We start from the raw sequence: 20,883 nt of genomic DNA, 5'->3' as shown, positions 1-20,883 counted from the left end.
CTATTGGGAATACAACAACACACACAGATCCAGATCGATGGAATAAAGTTGAGGGTCCAGAAACAAACCCCGGCATCCATGGTCAACTCATCTCTGACACAGAAGGGGAGAATATCCAAATGGGAACAAGAAAGCCTCTTCAATAAATGGCCATGGGAAAACCAGACAGCTACATCTGAAGAACGCTATTGGTTTTGATCTCACACCACCTCAATATCGGGGAAAAACCTCACCCTAAAGACTGATGTCTTGAGATAGCTAGAAAGAAGCGTAGGTCAAAGGCTCCTTAACATCAGAGTCTCCTTGCCATTTGCTGGGCGGAGGTAGAAATGGGTCTCTTCAAGTAAGGGAAAGAGGGAAACGAAGTACACCAATGGGTTTCCATCCAATGGAACCTCTTCACAACAGAGAAGCTAAGCATTCACAGATGCAAAAGATAGGAAACGGAACATGAGAGACTCCTTGCAAGTGGTGTATCTGAGAAGGGGTTCATATGGAAAGAGACGAAGAATGCACAGCACTCAGATTCCAAGAAACACCACCACCACCCTTGACCCTTCCCCCATGACCAACTCCGACCTAAAGCCTTTCTCTCCCTCTAACCCATCCCTAAAACATAACCCTCATCTAATCATATACATGTGCATTCCTAGCATCCATCCATCCACACACGAGAGAGAAAGAGGAAGACACAGACTGAATCGAGAAAGGAAAAGAGAGGGACACAGCCAGAGAGAGACACGGAACCAAAGAGAGGAAAGGAGTCGATGGTCCAGACTTTTCATCAATCTGTCTCGAAGGTAGAAGCAATGACAGCGCCCATCCACCCCAGAAGGGGGAAAAGGACGGAAGGTTTGGAGAGGAAAAGACAAGAACGCAGGGAGCCATTAGAAGCTCAGCCACCCGCAGAAGCCGAGCTGGGACACTTGAACAGAATCTCAATGGAAACAGAGGACCAGAAAGTTGGCTACTCTTTTCTATAAGAGAGGGAGACCTTCGAGTCTTCCTTTCGGGCCTCCAACTTGGATGTGGGGTCTCAAAACAGTCAGGAGGGGCAGTGCCTTTTCCTGGGTACCACGGCGCATCCAGGCCTCGTTCTGCCCCATTCTGTGCTGTGTCAGCCCTGGATGGAGTCTTTCTTTCTGAAGTCTCAGCGCACAAGCTCCACGTGATATCGGCCCCAGGTGGAGAGGCATGGAGCTGCTCGTAGGCCGACAGACCTAGGAAACAGATGGGAGAATGACCCCCACTCTGCAGATGGAGAGACTGGGGAAACCCTGAGGGGCATATGCTTGTCCAGGGCCACACCACTTATGAGAAGAAGGAGCCTGGTCTGAGAGCAGCGGGGTCCTCGGAGCTCAGGCCCTGGCTGCACCCAGGCCTCCCCAGGGCTGTGGGCTGGGCTGTGTGGCTGTCAATGTGCCTGCACATGGCCTAAGGGGGGTGGTCGAGCAGTCAGAAACCCAGAGATTCCCTTGGGAAGTTTTGGGGAAGGGACCTCAGCACGAACCCCAGGAAATGATGTCACCTGCCGGCAACAGAACCCAACAGAACCCGCAACCCGGGTATCCAGGCCTCCAGAGCGGAGAGGAGCCCCCAGCCAGATCTCTTGCTGCCAGGATGTTCTGCTGTTTGCCCCTGCCCAGAGGCCGGGGCCTCAGGAGAGCTCACAGGCAGTGTGCGTGGGCACCCTGTCGACGTTGGCTCAGGGCACCCCCGAGAGGCCTCTGGCCCTCTGCCCGGAGAAACAAAAAGGTAACACGGGGAGCCCCAGGCCGGGCCAGGCCACCTCTCCCATGCCACCCGGAAACACCGGGTCCTTTGCCTGTGTGTGTGGATGCGGGTTTCTCGGGGTGTGTCTCCCTCAAGGAAGTCCAGGCGGATGTGGGGTCAGAAGCCTGCGGACAAGTTGTGTCCACACCCCAGGGGAGATCAGGCTGGCTGGGATGGGAACAGTGCGGGCAGGGCCGGCCGCCCAGGCTGACCTCACACCCTCAGGTGGGTCTCTTTCCTCCCGGGTGGGGATCTGAGCAGACACACGTCTCTGACCCTTCTGGGAAGAGAAGTTCGAGCAGGCAGAAGCAGCGGCTCCACTGGCCAGGCCCAGCTCGGAAAACTCCCAGCACGGCTGGCTGACGGTCACTGTCGTTGCAGAGCTTCCCACGTGATGAGGCCGAGGACGGGGACACCCCGTCCACCTCCCGGAGGGAGGGGTCGGAGCACCAACCCCCCGCCCGTGAGGCCCAGTGCAGGCTCCAGGTGAGCGTGCCCACGGAGGCATCAGCCCCACCGGGGGCGAAGCGGAGGCGGGGAAGGCCTGCTGCCGAGACACCGCCCAGGATACACCCGGCGGCCCAGTCTGAGGCTGCCACGGAGCTCAGCACACCCGGCTCCGACCCAGAGTCCCGAGAACCCCGGCCTCTGAGGCAGCAGGAGGACCTGGAGCCCAGCACGCCAGAGCACAGAGGTAAGGACGCTGGGGCTGGTGCACGGGAGTGTGTGGGGAGGGGGTGCTGAGCTACACAGGGACGAGTCCCCGAAAGATGCTGCTGGGCCTGCAGCAAGCGCTGGCCTCACACCCCCACCCCCATCTTGCACACTTCAGTCCCAAAAGACATCCAACCCTGGGTATTCTTTCGGAATCTCTTGGAAGCTTTCTGTCCCGGGATACGCACATGCCAAGGCTGGTCTGTGGGCAAACTTTGCTTCTCCCCCAGCTCTAGCACTGGCCTCCAACTGGAACCAGGCTCCACTTCCCAGACCTGTGCCTACAGAGGTGGTGGCTCCAGGTGCAGGACCCAGGGATCCACCGAGGGCCGATGGAGAACCGAGCCTTGCCCTCGCAGAGACACCAGGCCAGCTGGGTACTGGCCAGCACACCGGGCAGATCGGATTTCCGTGCCTGCAGGACCCCCAGCCCCAGGCACTGATGTCCCACCCCCTCAGCCAGAACCTCCACCTCCACGTGCACCTGTACCTGCTCGGGCTTTGGCAGGAGAACCCGAGGCAGAGGAGTCACCGCCTCGGCAGGGAGAGCCTGCCCTGGCTCCCGCGCAACACCCAGACGCCGACGATGACTCACCCGCCCCTGCAGGAAGAACGAGCCCCCGCTCTGGACAGAGACCCAGAGCCCTTGCCGGAAACACCATGTCCAGGGGAGCGGTCGGCTCTGCAGCCTCCATCCCTGTCTGCTCACCGTGGACGCCGGCAACTCGGTCTGCCCCCAGGGGACATGGAGTTCCTTTCCCCTGAGCTGCTTTGCATTTGGTTTGTTTCCACCTTTCTGGTGATGTTTTACTTTTTGTATGGTTTCGTCTATTTTTGTTGGTTAAGTTGGGATTAGTAAACTTTTTCATCATTGTTGCAATTTGGGACACTGTTGTGTAACTCTGGTGATACTGTGTTACCATCACCACTCTGTAGTTTCAGACCCGTTCGATCTTTATGCCCCACCCGCCAACAAAGCCTGGGTTCAAGGCAAGCAGGCCCTGTTCATCCCTCCCCCCGATCCTGACCACAATTTCATCTTTTCTTTCTGCATTCCTTCCTATATTCTTGGTGTCCCCAATCAATGACTCTCAGTGAGATGACTGAAGGAGTTTTTTTCGGACTCTCCACCTACTGTAAGACTCCATTGGAGAGTTCTCATTTTTATGTCATTTGAACTAGCCTTTGATAGCTGAAAGGACGGTGTACGTCCTTTCAAGATATCATGTGCCAAACGAAGCCCTTTTGGCAAATGCCATCATTATCTCCAGGCAGGCATTGCTGTTTGAAGGGTGACATCTCAGCCAGAAGGCAGAGGCTGAGCTCCTCTTGTTGCACCAGCTCCCAAAAGAAGCCAAGAAAGGGAGCTGGAACAACAAAACACCCCAACGCCCAGGAAAGCGTTCTTCACGACAGAAGGCTAGCAAATGACCCAACAACCTTGTGGCCCAGAACCCCTCTAGAAAAATCACTGTTCCATACAAAAGAGAAACACATGGGAAGTTCCAAGGAGAGGCAATGCCCATGGCCAGTGTACTTTAGAGACGGCCTGACCGCTCCGGGGAAGACACGCACCGACGGAACCCCTTGGGAAACAGCAGTGAGAGTCCTCACCGTCGTAAGGGTTTCCTCTGGGGACAACCTGCCCTGGGCACCACATGAGGGAGCAGACCGGCTTCTCTTCCTCTGCCCCCACACCACTCACTCATGAAGGCAGCTCAGGTGTTCTCATGCCCTGCCTGCCTGCCTGCCTGCCTGGCTCATCCGTGAGCTGTGACCACCTCCAGGGCAGGACTCCACCTTCTCCTCTCTGTGTACCGTGAATCTGCACACAGTGGGCTTTCAGAACCTTAGGAGACTTGAGCCATTCCCACTCGAGCCAGAACCCTCCCCAGGAAGGAAAACAGCTGTGGAGTCATTTTGGCCCCAGCACTGGTTCCCAAACCCTGGCGGCTCCTACAGCCTCTACGGTGTGAGGAGGGAGGTCCCTTTTGACAGAGCTTTCCGGCTGTCAGATCGAAGCTGTTGTTTCACTGTCAGCTGTGTCTCTGCCGTTGCAGCCAGGTGGGCCACGCTGCTCCAAAGGAGCTCACAAGCTGAGTTGCAAGGGAGGTATTGAGAGGACAGGGATGGCTACAACGTGCTGCAAACTGAGTGAGGGTCCCCACAATCCTCAGCAAAGGTCTGTGGTGTGCAAGTGGGGAGTAGAGGGCCCCCAAGTTCCAAAGGAAGGGAGGTACTCGGGAGATAAAGCCCTTGGCTGCTGTGGTAGCAGCTGCAGATGGCAGCTCGTCCACAGTGCACTTCGAATGAGGTCATATGAGCGGGACTCTGGAAATGGCTCCGAAATCCAGAGAAAGGGGTCAGGGTATGTGGGAATCCGGCGGGGGTGGGGGGTGGATGAAGGAAGGTGTCCTTCCTCTCTCCAGTGCAATTTGGTTTGGTGAGTCTCAAAGCTACCAGATGGCACTTCCCAAGTCAGGCCCCCGCAGGAATCAGGGTGGGCTGCGTGCCTCGGCCCCTGCCACAGGGACAAGCCACACCAGTGGCCTCCCTGAGCTCAAATGGCCGGATCTGGGGGTTCCGTCTGGGTGCACACCTCCTTGCTGTGGCCAAGTTCCCCCCTTCTCTGAGCACCAGCTTCATCATCCTCTCGAATGAGGACATCGATTGCTACCTTGGCACGTTACTCTCTTCATCCTGTGAAGACTCATTAGGCTTATCCTACAATTACTAGCTGGCCCGAAGAGATATCTCCTGAATCCAGATTAAGCTGGAGTCTCCCAGGCTCATCTGGCATGTCTTCCCTGAAGTCTGCCAAAACCCACACCCTTGCATTTCCAGGGACTCCCCTTAGCCGGCTGGGCAGAAAACCCAGCATGGTTCAAACAAGCTGACAGACAAGCGGGAGAGGACTCACGGGCAGACGGCCTCCGTCAGGTCTCGGGTGGAGCTCTGGGACCACAGCAGCAACGGGCCATCCCAGCCCCTGGGCTCAGCAGCGCCCTCATTCTCAGGCCGGCGGCTCTGCCCTGAGGGGAGCAGGAAGGTCACCAACTGCCGCAGGCGGACCTCAAGCCCCTCCCACTGCTGGAGCCTGACCTCCCCCGGCCCCACCCCTTCCCCTACCCCAGCAGGACGAGAGCTCGTCTTCCCCTGGCTTCCAACGTGAGGCCCGGCCCTGGGCCCCGATTGGGCACTGCCCCAGTCCGGAGCCAATCACAGTGGCCAGGGAGGTGGAACGCACCGATTGGCCAGGGCCAGGTCATGTGACCATGCTCCCCAGGAAACTCAAATATTACCAAGATTCCCTAACAAACCAATGAACAAAATTATCCAGTAAAGGCAAACCGTACTTTTTAATGAGGCCGATGTCACAGAAAAAAAAAAAAATGCTTCACAATGAACTGCTCAAGGAAGCTACTAAATAAACTTTCAGAAAAGTTAAGTAGTTTTTTTTTTTTTTTTAATAGGGTGACGGAGAGCTATACCTTTCCCATCTATGTGAATTTAGGTTTAAACTAGATTTCCCTTGGCTATTATATACGACAAAAAAACCCCACATCACCCCCTTTCACTCCCCCCACCCCCCAAAAGTGTTTTAGTCTATTGAGTTTTTGTGTCCTCAGTTGTGTCTGATTCACGGCAACTCACGAACTCTACACAGCCAGGCTCTTCCGTCCATGGAATTCAGGGCAATTTTTTTCTGTCACAGTAAATGCCCACCCTGGGTGATCCAAAGGCAAGGGCTCAGAGGCTCCTGAGAGTCTAACTCCTTTCAGCCGAGCACAGAGCTGGCTCCTCACTGGGATGCCTGTGGCCTGGGGCTCCCAGAGGGGAGAGCAGCACTCGCCCCACCGTGTGGTCACTGCTGGAAGTGCAGGCTGCTCCTCACTCCCCCTTGACAGTGTCCCTGAGGGCAGAACAGTGGGAATCTACTCAAGGTGGAAATGCAAACTCCCATGCAACCAAACTTCCCACAAGGTCTCCAAAACCACTCAGGAACAGGGAATTGGAAACTGCAGGGCATGACATGAATGGAGATGGAGACTTGACACCTTACACCGAGTTCACTTCCAGTTATCCCTAGACAAAGTTTCCATGAAAACTTGTCACAAATCTAGAAGAACAATGAGCAGAAACCGGACACGTGCTTTGAGTCTTCACACACAAAACTAAAAGGCAGTCCACAAAACAACCCAGAGAATACAGTGGACTTTGCAAAATCAAAGATATCTACTGTGGGAAAGACCTCATTACAAAAGCAAAAGACAGGTCATACATCGCGAGACGAATGAGTGGAAACACAAAGCTTCTCAAGGATGTGTCTCCAAACAGACAAAGAACACCAACACAACAAGCCTGTGAAAACTAGGGAAAGGTCTGAAGGGACACCAGACTGAGGAAGACACACACAGAGTATCCCGGATGATGTCCAGCACGGAGGGCCTGAAGAAACAACAGTCTAGTTGCACTCCCTCAGGCCTGTGTGACCCTGGATGAGGCCTCTGTTTCCCGGTGGCTCTGAGAGATGGACAGGGAGGAAGGGGAAGAGAAATCACTTGCATTTCTAATACTCACAGCAAAGTCTTCCAATGAGAAGGGAATTATCACCCCCACTGACAATGCCATGCACTGAAGTGATACCCACGAGTCCATCTAACCCAGAAGGGAAGGAAGGACCTGTTCTCACAAAACGGCGAGAGATGGAAGAAGGAAGATCAAGCCCACACCAATCACTGGAAAGAGAAGCTGTGCTCAGGGCTTGAAAGAATTCCTATTGGGAAAATGATGTCACAGCCCCACAAGGCAATCCACAGCTTCGATGCTATTCCTCCCAAAATGCCAATGCATTGTCGCACCGAACAAAGAACTGCAAAAGGGGTTACGGAAACAGAAAAGAGCCTAAATTGTCAATACAATCCGACGAAAAAGCCCCGATACGGACATCCAAGGTTGTGTGAAAGGAAATTAGACGACCAAACTAGGATCCTCAGGAGCGTATCGGAGAAGGCGATGGCGACCCACGCCAGTACTCTTGCCTGGAAAATGCCCTGGACGGAGGAGCCTGGTAGGCTGCAGGCCATGGGGTCGCGCAGAGTCAGACACGACTGAAGTGACTTAGCCGCAGCGGCAGCAGCAGGACAGTATGCTATTGGGAATACAACAACACACACAGATCCAGATCGATGGAATAAAGTTGAGGGTCCAGAAACAAACCCCGGCATCCATGGTCAACTCATCTCTGACACAGAAGGGGAGAATATCCAAATGGGAACAAGAAAGCCTCTTCAATAAATGGCCATGGGAAAACCAGACAGCTACATCTGAAGAACGCTACTGGTTTTGATCTCACACCACCTCAATATCGGGGAAAAACCTCACCCTAAAGACTGATGTCTTGAGATAGCTAGAAAGAAGCGTAGGTCAAAGGCTCCTTAACATCAGAGTCTCCTTGCCGTTTGCTGGGCGGAGGTAGAAATGGGTCTCTTCAAGTAAGGGAAAGAGGGAAACGAAGTACACCAATGGGTTTCCATCCAATGGAACCTCTTCACAACAGAGAAGCTAAGCATTCACAGATGCAAAAGATAGGAAACGGAACATGAGAGACTCCTTGCAAGTGGTGTATCTGAGAAGGGGTTCATATGGAAAGAGACGAAGAATGCACAGCACTCAGATTCCAAGAAACACCACCACCACCCTTGACCCTTCCCCCATGACCAACTCCGACCTAAAGCCTTTCTCTCCCTCTAACCCATCCCTAAAACATAACCCTCATCTAATCATATACATGTGCATTCCTAGCATCCATCCATCCACACACGAGAGAGAAAGAGGAAGACACAGACTGAATCGAGAAAGGAAAAGAGAGGGACACAGCCAGAGAGAGACACGGAACCAAAGAGAGGAAAGGAGTCGATGGTCCAGACTTTTCATCAATCTGTCTCGAAGGTAGAAGCAATGACAGCGCCCATCCACCCCAGAAGGGGGAAAAGGACGGAAGGTTTGGAGAGGAAAAGACAAGAACGCAGGGAGCCATTAGAAGCTCAGCCACCCGCAGAAGCCGAGCTGGGACACTTGAACAGAATCTCAATGGAAACAGAGGACCAGAAAGTTGGCTACTCTTTTCTATAAGAGAGGGAGACCTTCGAGTCTTCCTTTCGGGCCTCCAACTTGGATGTGGGGTCTCAAAACAGTCAGGAGGGGCAGTGCCTTTTCCTGGGTACCACGGCGCATCCAGGCCTCGTTCTGCCCCATTCTGTGCTGTGTCAGCCCTGGATGGAGTCTTTCTTTCTGAAGTCTCAGCGCACAAGCTCCACGTGATATCGGCCCCAGGTGGAGAGGCATGGAGCTGCTCGTAGGCCGACAGACCTAGGAAACAGATGGGAGAATGACCCCCACTCTGCAGATGGAGAGACTGGGGAAACCCTGAGGGGCATATGCTTGTCCAGGGCCACACCACTTATGAGAAGAAGGAGCCTGGTCTGAGAGCAGCGGGGTCCTCGGAGCTCAGGCCCTGGCTGCACCCAGGCCTCCCCAGGGCTGTGGGCTGGGCTGTGTGGCTGTCACTGTGCCTGCACATGGCCTAAGGGGGGTGGTCGAGCAGTCAGAAACCCAGAGATTCCCTTGGGAAGTTTTGGGGAAGGGACCTCAGCACGAACCCCAGGAAATGATGTCACCTGCCGGCAACAGAACCCAACAGAACCCGCAACCCGGGTATCCAGGCCTCCAGAGCGGAGAGGAGCCCCCAGCCAGATCTCTTGCTGCCAGGATGTTCTGCTGTTTGCCCCTGCCCAGAGGCCGGGGCCTCAGGAGAGCTCACAGGCAGTGTGCGTGGGCACCCTGTTGACGTTGGCTCAGGGCACCCCCGAGAGGCCTCTGGCCCTCTGCCCGGAGAAACAGAAAGGTAACACGGGGAGCCCCAGGCCGGGCCAGGCCACCTCTCCCATGCCACCCGGAAACACCGGGTCCTTTGCCTGTGTGTGTGGATGCGGGTTTCTCGGGGTGTGTCTCCCTCAAGGAAGCCCAGGCGGATGTGGGGTCAGAAGCCTGCGGACAAGTTGTGTCCACACCCCAGGGGAGATCAGGCTGGCTGGGATGGGAACAGTGCGGGCAGGGCCGGCCGCCCAGGCTGACCTCACACCCTCAGGTGGGTCTCTTTCCTCCCGGGTGGGGATCTGAGCAGACACACGTCTCTGACCCTTCTGGGAAGAGAAGTTCGAGCAGGCAGAAGAAGCGGCTCCACTGGCCAGGCCCAGCTCGGAAAACTCCCAGCACGGCTGGCTGACGGTCACTGTCGTTGCAGAGCTTCCCACGTGATGAGGCCGAGGACGGGGACACCCCGTCCACCTCCCGGAGGGAGGGGTCGGAGCACCAACCCCCCGCCCGTGAGGCCCAGTGCAGGCTCCAGGTGAGCGTGCCCACGGAGGCATCAGCCCCACCGGGGGCGAAGCGGAGGCGGGGAAGGCCTGCTGCCGAGACACCGCCCAGGATACACCCGGCGGCCCAGTCTGAGGCTGCCACGGAGCTCAGCACACCCGGCTCCGACCCAGAGTCCCGAGAACCCCGGCCTCTGAGGCAGCAGGAGGACCTGGAGCCCAGCACGCCAGAGCACAGAGGTAAGGACGCTGGGGCTGGTGCACGGGAGTGTGTGGGGAGGGGGTGCTGAGCTACACAGGGACGAGTCCCCGAAAGATGCTGCTGGGCCTGCAGCAAGCGCTGGCCTCACACCCCCACCCCCATCTTGCACACTTCAGTCCCAAAAGACATCCAACCCTGGGTATTCTTTCGGAATCTCTTGGAAGCTTTCTGTCCCGGGATACGCACATGCCAAGGCTGGTCTGTGGGCAAACTTTGCTTCTCCCCCAGCTCTAGCACTGGCCTCCAACTGGAACCAGGCTCCACTTCCCAGACCTGTGCCTACAGAGGTGGTGGCTCCAGGTGCAGGACCCAGGGATCCACCGAGGGCAGATGGAGAACCGAGCCTTGCCCTCGCAGAGACACCAGGCCAGCTGGGTACTGGCCAGCACACCGGGCAGATCGGATTTCCGTGCCTGCAGGACCCCCAGCCCCAGGCACTGATGTCCCACCCCCTCAGCCAGAACCTCCACCTCCACGTGCACCTGTACCTGCTCGGGCTTTGGCAGGAGAACCCGAGGCAGAGGAGGAGTCACCGCCTCGGCAGGGAGAGCCTGCCCTGGCTCCCGCGCAACACCCAGACGCCGACGATGACTCACCCGCCCCTGCAGGAAGAACGAGCCCCCGCTCTGGACAGAGACCCAGAGCCCTTGCCGGAAACACCATGTCCAGGGGAGCGGTCGGCTCTGCAGCCTCCATCCCTGTCTGCTCACCGTGGACGCCGGCAACTCGGTCTGCCCCCAGGGGACATGGAGTTCCTTTCCCCTGAGCTGCTTTGCATTTGGTTTGTTTCCACCTTTCTGGTGATGTTTTACTTTTTGTATGGTTTCGTCTATTTTTGTTGGTTAAGTTGGGATTAGTAAACTTTTTCATCATTGTTGCAATTTGGGACACTGTTGTGTAACTCTGGTGATACTGTGTTACCATCACCACTCTGTAGTTTCAGACCCGTTCGATCTTTATGCCCCACCCGCCAACAAAGCCTGGGTTCAAGGCAAGCAGGCCCTGTTCATCCCTCTCCCCGATCCTGACCACAATTTCATCTTTCCTTTCTGCATTCCTTCCTATATTCTTGGTGTCCCCAATCAATGACTCTCAGTGAGATGACTGAAGGAGTTTTTTTCGGACTCTCCACCTACTGTAAGACTCCATTGGAGAGTTCTCATTTTTATGTCATTTGAACTAGCCTTTGATAGCTGAAAGGACGGTGTACGTCCTTTCAAGATATCATGTGCCAAACGAAGCCCTTTTGGCAAATGCCATCATTATCTCCAGGCAGGCATTGCTGTTTGAAGGGTGACATCTCAGCCAGAAGGCAGAGGCTGAGCTCCTCTTGTTGCACCAGCTCCCAAAAGAAGCCAAGAAAGGGAGCTGGAACAACAAACCACCCCAACGCCCAGGAAAGCGTTCTTCACGACAGAAGGCTAGCAAATGACCCAACAACCTTGTGGCCCAGAACCCCTCTAGAAAAATCACTGTTCCATACAAAAGAGAAACACATGGGAAGTTCCAAGGAGAGGCAATGCCCATGGCCAGTGTACTTTAGAGACGGCCTGACCGCTCCGGGGAAGACACGCACCGACGGAACCCCTTGGGAAACAGCAGTGAGAGTCCTCACCGTCGTAAGGGTTTCCTCTGGGGACAACCTGCCCTGGGCACCACATGAGGGAGCAGACCGGCTTCTCTTCCTCTGCCCCCACACCATTCACTCATGAAGGCAGCTCAGGTGTTCTCATGCCCTGCCTGCCTGCCTGCCTGCCTGGCTCATCCGTGAGCTGTGACCACCTCCAAGGCAGGACTCCACCTTCTCCTCTCTGTGTACCGTGAATCTGCACACAGTGGGCTTTCAGAACCTTAGGAGACTTGAGCCATTCCCACTCGAGCCAGAACCCTCCCCAGGAAGGAAAACAGCTGTGGAGTCATTTTGGCCCCAGCACTGGTTCCCAAACCCTGGCGGCTCCTACAGCCTCTACGGTGTGAAGAGGGAGGTCCCTTTTGACAGAGCTTTCCGGCTGTCAGATCGAAGCTGTTGTTTCACTGTCAGCTGTGTCTCTGCCGTTGCAGCCAGGTGGGCCACGCTGCTCCAAAGGAGCTCACAAGCTGAGTTGCAAGGGAGGTATTGAGAGGACAGGGATGGCTACAACGTGCTGCAAACTGAGTGAGGGTCCCCACAATCCTCAGCAAAGGTCTGTGGTGTGCAAGTGGGGAGTAGAGGGCCCCCAAGTTCCAAAGGAAGGGAGGTACTCGGGAGATAAAGCCCTTGGCTGCTGTGGTAGCAGCTGCAGATGGCAGCTCGTCCACAGTGCACTTCGAATGAGGTCATATGAGCGGGACTCTGGAAATGGCTCCGAAATCCAGAGAAAGGGGTCAGGGTATGTGGGAATCCGGCGGGGGTGGGGGGTGGATGAAGGAAGGTGTCCTTCCTCTCTCCAGTGCAATTTGGTTTGGTGAGTCTCAAAGCTACCAGATGGCACTTCCCAAGTCAGGCCCCCGCAGGAATCAGGGTGGGCTGCGTGCCTCGGCCCCTGCCACAGGGACAAGCCACACCAGTGGCCTCCCTGAGCTCAAATGGCCGGATCTGGGGGTTCCGTCTGGGTGCACACCTCCTTGCTGTGGCCAAGTTCCCCCTTCTCTGAGCACCAGCTTCATCATCCTCTCGAATGAGGACATCGATTGCTACCTTGGCACGTTACTCTCTTCATCCTGTGAAGACTCATTAGGCTTATCCTACAATTACTAGCTGGCCCGAAGAGATATCTCCTGAATCCAGATTAAGCTGGAGTCTCCCAGGCTCATCTGGCATGTCTTCCCTGAAGTCTGCCAAAACCCACACCCTTGCATTTCCAGGGACTCCCCTTAGCCGGCTGGGCAGAAAACCCAGCATGGTTCAAACAAGCTGACAGACAAGCGGGAGAGGACTCACGGGCAGACGGCCTCCGTCAGGTCTCGGGTGGAGCTCTGGGACCACAGCAGCAACGGGCCATCCCAGCCCCTGGGCTCAGCAGCGCCCTCATTCTCAGGCCGGCGGCTCTGCCCTGAGGGGAGCAGGAAGGTCACCAACTGCCGCAGGCGGACCTCAAGCCCCTCCTACTGCTGGAGCCTGACCTCCCCCGGCCCCACCCCTTCCCCTACCCCAGCAGGACGAGAGCTCGTCTTCCCCTGGCTTCCAACGTGAGGCCCGGCCCTGGGCCCCGATTGGGCACTGCCCCAGTCCGGAGCCAATCACAGTGGCCAGGGAGGTGGAACGCACCGATTGGCCAGGGCCAGGTCATGTGACCATGCTCCCCAGGAAACTCAAATATTACCAAGATTCCCTAACAAACCAATGAACAAAATTATCCAGTAAAGGCAAACCGTACTTTTTAATGAGGCCGATGTCACAGAAAAAAAAAAAAAAGCTTCACAATGAACTGCTCAAGGAAGCTACTAAATAAACTTTCAGAAAAGTTAAGTAGTTTTTTTTTTTTTTTTAATAGGGTGACGGAGAGCTATACCTTTCCCATCTATGTGAATTTAGGTTTAAACTAGATTTCCCTTGGCTATTATATACCACAAAAAAACCCCACATCACCCCCTTTCACTCCCCCCACCCCCCAAAAGTGTTTTAGTCTATTGAGTTTTTGTGTCCTCAGTTGTGTCTGATTCACGGCAACTCACGAACTCTACACAGCCAGGCTCTTCCGTCCATGGAATTCAGGGCAATTTTTTTCTGTCACAGTAAATGCCCACCCTGGGTGATCCAAAGGCAAGGGCTCAGAGGCTCCTGAGAGTCTAACTCCTTTCAGCCGAGCACAGAGCTGGCTCCTCACTGGGATGCCTGTGGCCTGGGGCTCCCAGAGGGGAGAGCAGCACTCGCCCCACCGTGTGGTCACTGCTGGAAGTGCAGGCTGCTCCTCACTCCCCCTTGACAGTGTCCCTGAGGGCAGAACAGTGGGAATCTACTCAAGGTGGAAATGCAAACTCCCATGCAACCAAACTTCCCACAAGGTCTCCAAAACCACTCAGGAACAGGGAATTGGAAACTGCAGGGCATGACATGAATGGAGATGGAGACTTGACACCTTACACCGAGTTCACTTCCAGTTATCCCTAGACAAAGTTTCCATGAAAACTTGTCACAAATCTAGAAGAACAATGAGCAGAAACCGGACACGTGCTTTGAGTCTTCACACACAAAACTAAAAGGCAGTCCACAAAACAACCCAGAGAATACAGTGGACTTTGCAAAATCAAAGATATCTACTGTGGGAAAGACCTCATTACAAAAGCAAAAGACAGGTCATACATCGCGAGACGAATGAGTGGAAACACAAAGCTTCTCAAGGATGTGTCTCCAAACAGACAAAGAACACCAACACAACAAGCCTGTGAAAACTAGGGAAAGGTCTGAAGGGACACCAGACTGAGGAAGACACACACAGAGTATCCCGGATGATGTCCAGCACGGAGGGCCTGAAGAAACAACAGTCTAGTTGCACTCCCTCAGGCCTGTGTGACCCTGGATGAGGCCTCTGTTTCCCGGTGGCTCTGAGAGATGGACAGGGAGGAAGGGGAAGAGAAATCACTTGCATTTCTAATACTCACAGCAAAGTCTTCCAATGAGAAGGGAATTATCACCCCCACTGACAATGCCATGCACTGAAGTGATACCCACGAGTCCATCTAACCCAGAAGGGAAGGAAGGACCTGTTCTCACAAAACGGCGAGAGATGGAAGAAGGAAGATCAAGCCCACACCAATCACTGGAAAGAGAAGCTGTGCTCAGGGCTTGAAAGAATTCCTATTGGGAAAATGATGTCACAGCCCCACAAGGCAATCCACAGCTTGGATGCTATTCCTCCCAAAATGCCAATGCATTGTCGCACCGAACAAAGAACTGCAAAAGGGGTTACGGAAACAGAAAAGAGCCTAAATTGTCAATACAATCCGACGAAAAAGCCCCGATACGGACATCCAAGGTTGTGTGAAAGGAAATTAGATGACCAAACTAGGATCCTCAGGAGCGTATCGGAGAAGGCGATGGCGACCCACGCCAGTACTCTTGCCTGGAAAATGCCCTGGACGGAGGAGCCTGGTAGGCTGCAGGCCATGGGGTCGCGCAGAGTCAGACACGACTGAAGTGACTTAGCCGCAGCGGCAGCAGCAGGACAGTATGCTATTGGGAATACAACAACACACACAGATCCAGATCGATGGAATAAAGTTGAGGGTCCAGAAACAAACCCCGGCATCCATGGTCAACTCATCTCTGACACAGAAGGGGAGAATATCCAAATGGGAACAAGAAAGCCTCTTCAATAAATGGCCATGGGAAAACCAGACAGCTACATCTGAAGAACGCTATTGGTTTTGATCTCACACCACCTCAATATCGGGGAAAAACCTCACCCTAAAGACTGATGTCTTGAGATAGCTAGAAAGAAGCGTAGGTCAAAGGCTCCTTAACATCAGAGTCTCCTTGCCATTTGCTGGGCGGAGGTAGAAATGGGTCTCTTCAAGTAAGGGAAAGAGGGAAACGAAGTACACCAATGGGTTTCCATCCAATGGAACCTCTTCACAACAGAGAAGCTAAGCATTCACAGATGCAAAAGATAGGAAACGGAACATGAGAGACTCCTTGCAAGTGGTGTATCTGAGAAGGGGTTCATATGGAAAGAGACGAAGAATGCACAGCACTCAGATTCCAAGAAACACCACCACCACCCTTGACCCTTCCCCCATGACCAACTCCGACCTAAAGCCTTTCTCTCCCTCTAACCCATCCCTAAAACATAACCCTCATCTAATCATATACATGTGCATTCCTAGCATCCATCCATCCACACACGAGAGAGAAAGAGGAAGACACAGACTGAATCGAGAAAGGAAAAGAGAGGGACACAGCCAGAGAGAGACACGGAACCAAAGAGAGGAAAGGAGTCGATGGTCCAGACTTTTCATCAATCTGTCTCGAAGGTAGAAGCAATGACAGCGCCCATCCACCCCAGAAGGGGGAAAAGGACGGAAGGTTTGGAGAGGAAAAGACAAGAACGCAGGGAGCCATTAGAAGCTCAGCCACCCGCAGAAGCCGAGCTGGGACACTTGAACAGAATCTCAATGGAAACAGAGGACCAGAAAGTTGGCTACTCTTTTCTATAAGAGAGGGAGACCTTCGAGTCTTCCTTTCGGGCCTCCAACTTGGATGTGGGGTCTCAAAACAGTCAGGAGGGGCAGTGCCTTTTCCTGGGTACCACGGCGCATCCAGGCCTCGTTCTGCCCCATTCTGTGCTGTGTCAGCCCTGGATGGAGTCTTTCTTTCTGAAGTCTCAGCGCACAAGCTCCACGTGATATCGGCCCCAGGTGGAGAGGCATGGAGCTGCTCGTAGGCCGACAGACCTAGGAAACAGATGGGAGAATGACCCCCACTCTGCAGATGGAGAGACTGGGGAAACCCTGAGGGGCATATGCTTGTCCAGGGCCACACCACTTATGAGAAGAAGGAGCCTGGTCTGAGAGCAGCGGGGTCCTCGGAGCTCAGGCCCTGGCTGCACCCAGGCCTCCCCAGGGCTGTGGGCTGGGCTGTGTGGCTGTCAATGTGTCTGCACATGGCCTAAGGGGGGTGGTCGAGCAGTCAGAAACCCAGAGATTCCCTTGGGAAGTTTTGGGGAAGGGACCTCAGCACGAACCCCAGGAAATGATGTCACCTGCCGGCAACAGAACCCAACAGAACCCGCAACCCGGGTATCCAGGCCTCCAGAGCGGAGAGGAGCCCCCAGCCAGATCTCTTGCTGCCAGGATGTTCTGCTGTTTGCCCCTGCCCAGAGGCCGGGGCCTCAGGAGAGCTCACAGGCAGTGTGCGTGGGCACCCTGTCGACGTTGGCTCAGGGCACCCCCGAGAGGCCTCTGGCCCTCTGCCCGGAGAAACAGAAAGGTAACACGGGGAGCCCCAGGCCGGGCCAGGCCACCTCTCCCATGCCACCCGGAAACACCGGGTCCTTTGCCTGTGTGTGTGGATGCGGGTTTCTCGGGGTGTGTCTCCCTCAAGGAAGTCCAGGCGGATGTGGGGTCAGAAGCCTGCGGACAAGTTGTGTCCACACCCCAGGGGAGATCAGGCTGGCTGGGATGGGAACAGTGCGGGCAGGGCCGGCCGCCCAGGCTGACCTCACACCCTCAGGTGGGTCTCTTTCCTCCCGGGTGGGGATCTGAGCAGACACACGTCTCTGACCCTTCTGGGAAGAGAAGTTCGAGCAGGCAGAAGCAGCGGCTCCACTGGCCAGGCCCAGCTCGGAAAACTCCCAGCACGGCTGGCTGACGGTCACTGTCGTTGCAGAGCTTCCCACGTGATGAGGCCGAGGACGGGGACACCCCGTCCACCTCCCGGAGGGAGGGGTCGGAGCACCAACCCCCCGCCCGTGAGGCCCAGTGCAGGCTCCAGGTGAGCGTGCCCACGGAGGCATCAGCCCCACCGGGGGCGAAGCGGAGGCGGGGAAGGCCTGCTGCCGAGACACCGCCCAGGATACACCCGGCGGCCCAGTCTGAGGCTGCCACGGAGCTCAGCACACCCGGCTCCGACCCAGAGTCCCGAGAACCCCGGCCTCTGAGGCAGCAGGAGGACCTGGAGCCCAGCACGCCAGAGCACAGAGGTAAGGACGCTGGGGCTGGTGCACGGGAGTGTGTGGGGAGGGGGTGCTGAGCTACACAGGGACGAGTCCCCGAAAGATGCTGCTGGGCCTGCAGCAAGCGCTGGCCTCACACCCCCACCCCCATCTTGCACACTTCAGTCCCAAAAGATATCCAACCCTGGGTATTCTTTCGGAATCTCTTGGAAGCTTTCTGTCCCGGGATACGCACATGCCAAGGCTGGTCTGTGGGCAAACTTTGCTTCTCCCCCAGCTCTAGCACTGGCCTCCAACTGGAACCAGGCTCCACTTCCCAGACCTGTGCCTACAGAGGTGGTGGCTCCAGGTGCAGGACCCAGGGATCCACCGAGGGCAGATGGAGAACCGAGCCTTGCCCTCGCAGAGACACCAGGCCAGCTGGGTACTGGCCAGCACACCGGGCAGATCGGATTTCCGTGCCTGCAGGACCCCCAGCCCCAGGCACTGATGTCCCACCCCCTCAGCCAGAACCTCCACCTCCACGTGCACCTGTACCTGCTCGGGCTTTGGCAGGAGAACCCGAGGCAGAGGAGGAGTCACCGCCTCGGCAGGGAGAGCCTGCCCTGGCTCCCGCGCAACACCCAGACGCCGACGATGACTCACCCGCCCCTGCAGGAAGAACGAGCCCCCGCTCTGGACAGAGACCCAGAGCCCTTGCCGGAAACACCATGTCCAGGGGAGCGGTCGGCTCTGCAGCCTCCATCCCTGTCTGCTCACCGTGGACGCCGGCAACTCGGTCTGCCCCCAGGGGACATGGAGTTCCTTTCCCCTGAGCTGCTTTGCATTTGGTTTGTTTCCACCTTTCTGGTGATGTTTTACTTTTTGTATGGTTTCGTCTATTTTTGTTGGTTAAGTTGGGATTAGTAAACTTTTTCATCATTGTTGCAATTTGGGACACTGTTGTGTAACTCTGGTGATACGGTGTTACCATCACCACTCTGTAGTTTCAGACCCGTTCGATCTTTATGCCCCACCCGCCAACAAAGCCTGGGTTCAAGGCAAGCAGGCCCTGTTCATCCCTCCCCCCGATCCTGACCACAATTTCATCTTTTCTTTCTGCATTCCTTCCTATATTCTTGGTGTCCCCAATCAATGACTCTCAGTGAGATGACTGAAGGAGTTTTTTTCGGACTCTCCACCTACTGTAAGACTCCATTGGAGAGTTCTCATTTTTATGTCATTTGAACTAGCCTTTGATAGCTGAAAGGACGGTGTACGTCCTTTCAAGATATCATGTGCCAAACGAAGCCCTTTTGGCAAATGCCATCATTATCTCCAGGCAGGCATTGCTGTTTGAAGGGTGACATCTCAGCCAGAAGGCAGAGGCTGAGCTCCTCTTGTTGCACCAGCTCCCAAAAGAAGCCAAGAAAGGGAGCTGGAACAACAAACCACCCCAACGCCCAGGAAAGCGTTCTTCACGACAGAAGGCTAGCAAATGACCCAACAACCTTGTGGCCCAGAACCCCTCTAGAAAAATCACTGTTCCATACAAAAGAGAAACACATGGGAAGTTCCAAGGAGAGGCAATGCCCATGGCCAGTGTACTTTAGAGACGGCCTGACCGCTCCGGGGAAGACACGCACCGACGGAACCCCTTGGGAAACAGCAGTGAGAGTCCTCACCGTCGTAAGGGTTTCCTCTGGGGACAACCTGCCCTGGGCACCACATGAGGGAGCAGACCGGCTTCTCTTCCTCTGCCCCCACACCACTCACTCATGAAGGCAGCTCAGGTGTTCTCATGCCCTGCCTGCCTGCCTGCCTGCCTGGCTCATCCGTGAGCTGTGACCACCTCCAGGGCAGGACTCCACCTTCTCCTCTCTGTGTACCGTGAATCTGCACACAGTGGGCTTTCAGAACCTTAGGAGACTTGAGCCATTCCCACTCGAGCCAGAACCCTCCCCAGGAAGGAAAACAGCTGTGGAGTCATTTTGGCCCCAGCACTGGTTCCCAAACCCTGGCGGCTCCTACAGCCTCTACGGTGTGAAGAGGGAGGTCCCTTTTGACAGAGCTTTCCGGCTGTCAGATCGAAGCTGTTGTTTCACTGTCAGCTGTGTCTCTGCCGTTGCAGCCAGGTGGGCCACGCTGCTCCAAAGGAGCTCACAAGCTGAGTTGCAAGGGAGGTATTGAGAGGACAGGGATGGCTACAACGTGCTGCAAACTGAGTGAGGGTCCCCACAATCCTCAGCAAAGGTCTGTGGTGTGCAAGTGGGGAGTAGAGGGCCCCCAAGTTCCAAAGGAAGGGAGGTACTCGGGAGATAAAGCCCTTGGCTGCTGTGGTAGCAGCTGCAGATGGCAGCTCGTCCACAGTGCACTTCGAATGAGGTCATATGAGCGGGACTCTGGAAATGGCTCCGAAATCCAGAGAAAGGGGTCAGGGTATGTGGGAATCCGGCGGGGGTGGGGGGTGGATGAAGGAAGGTGTCCTTCCTCTCTCCAGTGCAATTTGGTTTGGTGAGTCTCAAAGCTACCAGATGGCACTTCCCAAGTCAGGCCCCCGCAGGAATCAGGGTGGGCTGCGTGCCTCGGCCCCTGCCACAGGGACAAGCCACACCAGTGGCCTCCCTGAGCTCAAATGGCCGGATCTGGGGGTTCCGTCTGGGTGCACACCTCCTTGCTGTGGCCAAGTTCCCCCCTTCTCTGAGCACCAGCTTCATCATCCTCTCGAATGAGGACATCGATTGCTACCTTGGCACGTTACTCTCTTCATCCTGTGAAGACGCATTAGGCTTATCCTACAATTACTAGCTGGCCCGAAGAGATATCTCCTGAATCCAGATTAAGCTGGAGTCTCCCAGGCTCATCTGGCATGTCTTCCCTGAAGTCTGCCAAAACCCACACCCTTGCATTTCCAGGGACTCCCCTTAGCCGGCTGGGCAGAAAACCCAGCATGGTTCAAACAAGCTGACAGACAAGCGGGAGAGGACTCACGGGCAGACGGCCTCCGTCAGGTCTCGGGTGGAGCTCTGGGACCACAGCAGCAACGGGCCATCCCAGCCCCTGGGCTCAGCAGCGCCCTCATTCTCAGGCCGGCGGCTCTGCCCTGAGGGGAGCAGGAAGGTCACCAACTGCCGCAGGCGGACCTCAAGCCCCTCCCACTGCTGGAGCCTGACCTCCCCCGGCC

At 55.6% G+C, this 20,883-nt stretch overlaps 1 protein-coding gene and 1 long non-coding RNA gene across 2 annotated transcripts in view; one reads left to right on the top strand and one right to left on the bottom strand.

Moving 5' to 3' along the window:
* Positions 1 to 20,883, bottom strand: part of LOC145529707 (uncharacterized) — a 1,704,434-nt gene that overhangs the window by 1,163,875 nt on the left and 519,676 nt on the right. The window contains exons 66-68 of the long non-coding RNA XR_014071296.1: positions 20,691 to 20,802; positions 13,049 to 13,160; positions 5,408 to 5,519 (exon numbers count right to left, since the gene is read on the bottom strand). This is a non-coding gene — a long non-coding RNA (uncharacterized LOC145529707). The remainder of the gene's footprint in view (positions 1 to 5,407; positions 5,520 to 13,048; positions 13,161 to 20,690; positions 20,803 to 20,883) is intronic.
* LOC145529622 (uncharacterized) lies at positions 16,843 to 19,427 on the top strand. The gene is made up of 3 exons (XM_081550216.1): positions 16,843 to 17,035; positions 17,435 to 17,747; positions 17,998 to 19,427. Exons 1-3 carry the CDS (start codon positions 16,901 to 16,903, stop codon positions 18,624 to 18,626), a joined length of 1,077 nt encoding a protein of 358 aa, XP_081406342.1. The 5' UTR covers positions 16,843 to 16,900; the 3' UTR covers positions 18,627 to 19,427.

The sequence above is a fragment of the Giraffa tippelskirchi genome, chromosome 12, assembly GCF_054371585.1.
Source record: "Giraffa tippelskirchi isolate mGirTip1 chromosome 12, T2T-mGirTip1v1.2.pri, whole genome shotgun sequence".
NCBI classification, from domain to species: Eukaryota; Metazoa; Chordata; class Mammalia; order Artiodactyla; family Giraffidae; genus Giraffa; species Giraffa tippelskirchi.
The sequence above is the reverse complement of the archived record's forward strand: the minus strand, read 5'-3'. Positions and strand labels throughout refer to the sequence as shown.